The sequence below is a fragment of the Fusarium subglutinans genome, assembly GCF_013396075.1.
Source record: "Fusarium subglutinans strain NRRL 66333 chromosome Unknown NRRL66333_c0000413, whole genome shotgun sequence".
Lineage (NCBI taxonomy): Eukaryota > Fungi > Ascomycota > Sordariomycetes > Hypocreales > Nectriaceae > Fusarium > Fusarium subglutinans.
Window position 1 is genome coordinate 9,332 of NW_023502476.1, and position 6,977 is coordinate 16,308.

Genomic DNA, 6,977 nt, shown 5'->3' on the forward strand with positions numbered 1-6,977 from the left:
ACAATGGCTTTTCGGGACTTACAGGATAGAGGCTAGGTAATGTCGTACAGGAGGAGGTAGAAACGGGCGAAGCGAGGCGAGACGGAGCTCGTTCTACGTTTAGTCTTGGCCTTGGCCGCCTCCTTACCCTCGGGTATTCGTGCGATGACCATATTGGCCAAAGATTAATCATTAACGTGTTCCAGTACATCCTCCATGATGCCATAAACTTCCGAGTACAAGGAGGTAGAGAGTATGTTGAGACAGCGAATTCGGTCTTCATCGGCTTCCGCTGCTAACAGGTAGTCTATCCTTCATAAGCCGCGCCAGCAGTATTAACATCAGCTCCTGCGCCTAGTAGCTTCTTAAGAATCTTACGATCGCCTCCCTCAGCTGCTAACTGAAGTAAACCATATCTTTCAGAAGTAGCAGCAGCAGCATTAATATCAGCTCTTGCTACTAATTTCTTCTTAATGCCTTGAAGATGACCCCCCTTAGCTGCTACCTGGCGTACAGTCCGTCCTTTATAACCACCAGTAGCAGCATTGACATTAGCTCCTGCTGCTAGCAGCATCTTGACGACTTCGAGATGACCTTCTCCAGCTGCTACCTGGAGTGCAGTCTGCCCTTTAGCAGCAGTAGCATTGATATTGGCTCCTGCTACTAGCAGCCTCTTGACGACTTCGAGATGACCCTCTCCAGCTGCTGCCTGGAGTACAGTCCGTCCTTCATCAGCAGCAGCAGCAGCAGCAGCAGCATTGACATTAGCTCCTGCTACTAGTAGCAGCTCGACGACGGCCTTGTGTCCGTTCTGGGCAGCATACCATAGCGGCGTACGGCCGTAAGCATCCTCCAACTCTGGACTGTGTTCAAGTCTAAGTAGTGTGTCTGCGGCCTTGCTTAATCCAAACAAACCTGCTAGATGTAGTCCCGTCGTTTTCCTTGGCGGGCGTTGACTGTAATTTGTGTCAGATGAGAATCGCTTGGCTGCCAATAGCGCTTGACACGATGCCTCGACCTTAGCTTGACTCTTGAGGAAGCTGATGATTACTTGATTTGATCTTACATCATTGCGAGCATGATGACCCCAGTTATGCGCGGCGTAATCGTAGAACGGACTTGATCGCAATCGCTCCTCAAACTTGTAGTTCGTTTCACAGAACCCTGTCTCAAAGACGGTGAATGAGAGGTAGGTAACGCAGGCTGTCGTGATTACAGACTCTGGGTGCTGAAACCATCGTTCCTGTGTCCCCTTGAGGTATTCTTGTGTTGTGTAGTGAACCAGTCTGATAATGCCACTCTCTTCATCGACCGTTACCAGTCCAGCGCATACAGAGACCATGTCTCCGATGTTTATCAGGTCGCCACAGTCAAGCTCAGACATTCCCGTCTTTGTTGCGAGGGCATGCTGAAGTTCTGATGTAGTAAGCTGTCTCTTCGCGCACGTGATCCATAATAGGACCCTCATCGCAAGTGTCTTCATTCCTGGCATCTGTCCGTTGATTCTCTCCATGGCTTGTTCGTACGCACGAGCAAGGACTTCATTCTTCTGATCTTCGCCTAATCCTTGACCTTGCTTCCGGAATGTCACCATTGCACTCCGGATTTCATTTAGTGTCAGCTTATCGGCAAGCAAATGAAGATAGAGTTGTGCCAAGAGAAACCTGCAGATCGTTAGTGGCTGCACTACCCTTCCGATTATGAGAACGTACATTCCATCGATGGCTTCTGAGATACCCGCCGTAATCTCCTCTTGCAGCTGTTGGTCCTGCCTGACGAAAGATGGTAGCTGCCCCATGTGACCTTCGAGGTATCTTGTCACATCGCCGGGGCTTGCACGAATCTCTATTGATAGGCTGGTTTCAAAGCGATCCATGATCTCCGGAATGAATCTCGACGTCGCAAAAAGGTTCGTCTCGTGCCTTGTCTGAAGGTTGAAAAGCTCCGAGAGGAACCTCATCCGGCATCCATCGGATGCTAGGCATTCGTCAAGTGCGTCAACGATGATGAAGACCCTCGAATGCATCGCCGCCACCGACTGAAGGAGTCCTAAGATTTCATCGGGGGATGGCCGCGTTCGTTTGGTCTTGTGCCGATCGTAAACATTCTTGACGCTATCTGGCAGGGAAGACCGGCATTGGGTCAGCTGCTTCAGCACACTCGCCAGCAAGTCACCAATCTTCTGCTCATGTTGCCGCCGGAAGTTGCAGTAGATGTACGCGATGCCAATCTCCGAGTCCTTGTCAAACCTTGAATTGAGGAAATCGACTACGATTGACGTTAGGATCGTCTTTCCAGCACCAGGTATACCTGGGCAGAACAGCGTCTGCTTGCTCGCAGCTAGCCAATTCAAGAACTCCTCTGACTGAAGGAGCCAATTCCCGGTTTCTGCTTGCCGTCTGCCAAGGTAATCACTTTGCAGTGGGCCGTAGTCGATAGGTGTGAGCCAATCAAGAATCTCAGCATCTTCCTTTCTGTCCAACTTGGCCCGGGTATGTGTGGTGTTTTGTCGAATTGTGCATGTATCATCAAGAACTGTATTTATTATTAGGCATACGCTATCAGCTTGAACAAAGAACGACTAACCCTGGCTAAGTATTTCCTTCACAGGGCGCTCTCCGCTAACGTCACCTGGCTGAACATATTCCAGAAGTTCCTTTGCAAACGCTGCAGCCACAGCTGCAGCATGCTCCTGCCAGTCTTTGTTCTTGTGCGAGTCTGCGTAATCGCAGATGCCTCGGATGACGATGCATGGGAAGTTGTTCATCAATCCCGCCGCTTCCATTTCCACACAGAGCACATGGCCATCAAGGTCCTTTTTAAGTCTATTTCGGAAGGAAGCATCCTTGATGACCCGGTTCCCAGATGCGATAAGACCGTAATGTACGCACATATCCCTAACCTTCCGCTTCACGATCTTAGATCTATCACAGAATTTGCAGCTCTCCTCTTCCGCTTCTTCCTCTTCTCCGTCATCACTATCCGGCGCAACATCGCAATCCGTGGTGTTCTCGCTGACGTGGCCGTAATCTGCTTTGAACAACACATCCTCGAGCGACTCGGTTCTCAGATACTTCGGCGCCAGTCGTGGATATTTCTGTTTCATCTCGTCCAGATACTTGGGTATCTTGGAACCGTTCAACTCATTCTCCGTCTTCAGTTTCGTCAAAGCCGTGCGGAGGGAGGTAGGTGGATTGTTCAGCGATCCGGTCCGCTTGAAGTTGCCGCCTTCCTCTGCCTTGCCGAAGTCCCATTGAACTACCCCAGGATACTGGCCCACGGGTGTGCTAACCACGATATCGCCAAGTCGAACCTTGGGTGGGATGCCTCCACCGATACCAACCATCAAGCCGAGCTTAATGAGTGGAAAAGTGGAAATCATCCAAGTCGCGATAGTCGCCGCCGCATGGGTGCCGATCTCGCCTTCTGGCAAGCAGGCTATCACGATATTATGGTTGCCGATAGACCCCAGGGTGTATGTGTTGGGGTCATTTGGCGGTTTCGGGAGATCGGCATGTCTTTGATCGAGCATGGCCGTCGCCGCGGTCTGCTCCTTGGACAGAGCGCAGACCCATCCCACCGTGTATTCATCATGATTTCTGGTCTCGGTAGTTGTCTGTGCAGCCATTGCGAGGGAATCGTTGGGTCTTCGAGAGGACGAATGCGGACTGGGGAGTTGGTCGGTTCTGTTTGATGCGGGGCTTCTCGTGGTGACTCGGCAACTCACAATTGAACAAAGATCATCAAACGCCCGGCGTCTTCCAAAGGGAAAAAGGTGCCGATACACCTGCGGGAAAGTGGTTGGCGCGAGGATCCAGGAGGAACTGGCTGGGCAGAGGTCGAGCATTTAGGCTTAGGCGGACAGTGTCTTAGGCAGCAACACAGCCACAGTCCACGTTTGTGTTAACCACCCACGCATTGCTTTTAATGGAGCATGCAGCTACACGCGCTCATTCCCAGCCAATCGTTTTACCTATTGTTAGGCTCCAACTTTCGCCGCCCCGGCGTGTTTCTGACACACAACTGGTCGACCAGCGGCGCGAAGAGCGAGAAACTGACAAAATGTCAGACGCGTCTTGTTGCGAGATCAAGTTTGTCATTGGCTTATGTGTGGATGGTCCCGTTGAGTATCTGAACGTATCAAATAGCGCGTGGGGAAAGCATCGCGCTAATTGCAAGAAATGGGTTGCCGATTGGATGGCGTTAGCCACAGTGCGCAAATCATCGACGCATGAGTGCGGAGGCTGTCACAAAAGGGCGCTGACGAGTGAAGCAGAGCGATAATGCGTAAATCAGCCAATTGCTGGCGGGGCGTAGCCAACTCGCCCAACTTTTCCGCGGAACTCTCAGGTTAGGGACACAGGACAGCCGGCCCGCATTCCCAGCTGCCAATTGAATACAAACAAAGACTGCGAAGGTGGCCATACTTGAGCAACTGAAGGTACCTACGAGTACTTCAACCCTCCATGCTGAGACAAGACACAGGTAGGAGGGCCGATCTCTGGGTCTCGTAGCACGCGTCCAAGACCACGGGTCGAGCTACTGCAACAGCTGTAAGAGTTCCTTTCACGGTGGGAACTCCTGGCCTCGTGCGATGCGGGCCGCACTGCGCTTCGTGCCGAACCTTAGCCCAAATTGGGTGCCCTCGTGTGCTGTTTTGAAAGCAGGTTCTGGGCAAAATTCGCTGGAGTAGCCACAAGCGGGGAAGGCGTAAGCTGAGTGGCTAGTGAATGCAAATTCCCACGTGATATCGAGCTACCGAAACGCATTCCAGAGACGGACTTCGGCTCCGCTGCCTCTCAGGAGGGTCCAGAACAAGGCCCCAAGGGAATAGCCCAGAACAGGGACCGTGGGATGGGGACGACGGGATGGCGTCAGTCGTCCCACCGACCCCCCGCACATCAGCTCCCTTCGTATCCACCATTTCCAACGAGCCTCGCCACGTTCCACTCACTCGTTTTATCAACGCTTACCATCCTTGCTCAAATTCCATTTTGGAGAAGCCAGTTTGAATGAAACCTTAGCCCCCATTGAGCAATGTCGAATAGAAGCCGCCGAGGACCTCGTGGCCGGGAGAGACCTACCTATCCTCTCTGGGGAGGAAATAGGTATCCCCTAGAGTACTACATCGACCAGATTGAAGCTATGGCAGCCGAGGAAGAGAGATGCGACCGCCTTGCACTGCAGGAGAAGATTGCAGAGGATAGGGCCTAACTCCAGCGACAGTTGGACCAAGATCCGACCATCACATTCCTCCTTCAACGCTGCCAGCAGACGCGCTATAGCCTACTTCTGTGTGATGCATCGGAATGCCCTGTAGAGAAAGTGTCGCTTGACTTTCGTCTCATGATACCATACCAACCAGCGACTGCTACTATCAACTGTTGTTGTATGTCTTGACTGTCCACAAATGCAAACACGTGCAGTATCTGGTACGACATCTCGCTCTCCATCCGGATCCGCTCCATCGAGATCCTCCACGTCTCGAGTTGTTCGATACCTCCGGCCGTCGATGTCGGTCAGTGTCGCTCACCTTCAGCACTTACCACCGGCTCATACCTTGCCTCAACAGGTCTAAATATTGCTCGGCTGTCATCAATATACGCCGCATAGAGGCGCCGGTCTGCAAGATTGCTAGTAGGAGGCATCGCAGCTCTTCCAGAAGAGCGTCTACTCCTCCCTCTTCCGGCGCTTCCTCTGCAGTCAATGGTTTATCTCGCATCTTCATAAGAAGTAGCGTCGCCTCGTCTATAGCCATAGACTTCACCTCAACACCGCGACGCGCTCCAACAAGCGTACCCGCAGCGCGCGCGTCTCGACTCGTCCATAGCACCGTCCCTTGCAATGCATGAGGAATGTATTTGTAAAGACTCTCGTTCGTCCCTTCTCCATTCGATCGTTGACCTATTCCAAATAACCTAAGATCATCGGCGTTATCAAGGGCCATCACCCGTCTCGATCGAGCTTCGATTTCACCACGCACCGCAGCAAGCAGATCCGGCCTGTCGAGCTGCTCGTTGGCCCGAGCTTCCGTCCGATCGTCTTAGAGTCGGATATGAAACTCGCTTCGCTATCGGCATGCACCCAGAAGATGGAGCATTCGTTGTCGGCATCGCATCGTCGATATGCCTAGTCTAGCACAATCTGCGTCTTTACTTTGGTTCGCTCGCCCATCAGCTCTGTCTCGCAACATTTCGGCATTAAGATAGTGGAGACCTACCCGGACCCTCCTAACCCCAAGAGCGCGGCGCTGCGTGATCCCGGCGTCGCTGGTGAAAGCCTATCTAGCCTGTCACGGAGATCCGGACGATAGATTATATTCTCGTTGCGGGGGTAGGGCATGACGCGGACGACTTTGGTGCGGGCCGGCGGGTGTTACACGTATGGCGAGAACCGCCTGACGCGACTCAATTTCTACGCTCCCCTCCTCCTCGGCAAGTCGCACTTCCAGAGACTCGAGTACCAGTACGGGTCGTGCTTTGCGCACTTCCATGGGCCGATCCTGTTCGTGATCGGGATCGTGTCGGTGGTCCTGAGTGGACTGCAGGTAGTAGTCTCGGTCGGGGACGACGGCGGAGGCGGTTGGAAATGGGCGGCGCTCTGGCTCAGCGTCACGGCTATCGTGTCGAAGTCTCATCATCATTCTGGACTTCCTCCTGGTATACAAGGTGGCAAAGGAATGGAAGTTTACGATCCGCGACTGCCTCCGACTGATGGAAGAGAAGCGAGCGGCGGAGTAAGGAGTGTTCTGTAAACCTGTTCAAGTTGGGCTAGCCGCACGTTACGTCTCAAATATTATCCACCCCTAACGTCGCCGTTTGTGCGTACCAGGGCCTAGGAAGCGGGATAGCCCACGCTAGGCCTCCAGTGCAGGCAGGGTATAAATCTGCCATTCCGGTTAGAAGTGAATCCTACACGCTCACAAATTGCCTCCCGACAGCGCATCAATCCCTTAGCATCTTTCTTATACCGGCCGCGTATCTTTCGCCTGGCCAGGG

At 52.8% G+C, this 6,977-nt stretch overlaps 2 protein-coding genes across 2 annotated transcripts; both read right to left on the bottom strand.

The window, feature by feature from the left end:
• Positions 1–286: 286 nt before the first annotated feature.
• Positions 287–3,607, bottom strand: FSUBG_13863 (ankyrin repeat-containing protein; the record flags this gene model as incomplete). Its single annotated transcript, XM_036678798.1, has 5 exons — positions 287–842; positions 895–935; positions 1,046–1,643; positions 1,692–2,514; positions 2,566–3,607. 5 exons carry the CDS (start codon positions 3,605–3,607, stop codon positions 287–289), a joined length of 3,060 nt encoding a protein of 1,019 aa, XP_036530673.1.
• A 1,914-nt stretch (positions 3,608–5,521) lies between these two features.
• On the bottom strand, positions 5,522–6,622 carry FSUBG_13864 (uncharacterized protein; the record flags this gene model as incomplete). The annotated part of the gene is made up of 2 exons (XM_036678799.1): positions 5,522–6,006; positions 6,382–6,622. 2 exons carry the CDS (start codon positions 6,620–6,622, stop codon positions 5,522–5,524), a joined length of 726 nt encoding a protein of 241 aa, XP_036530674.1.
• Positions 6,623–6,977: the final 355 nt, after the last annotated feature.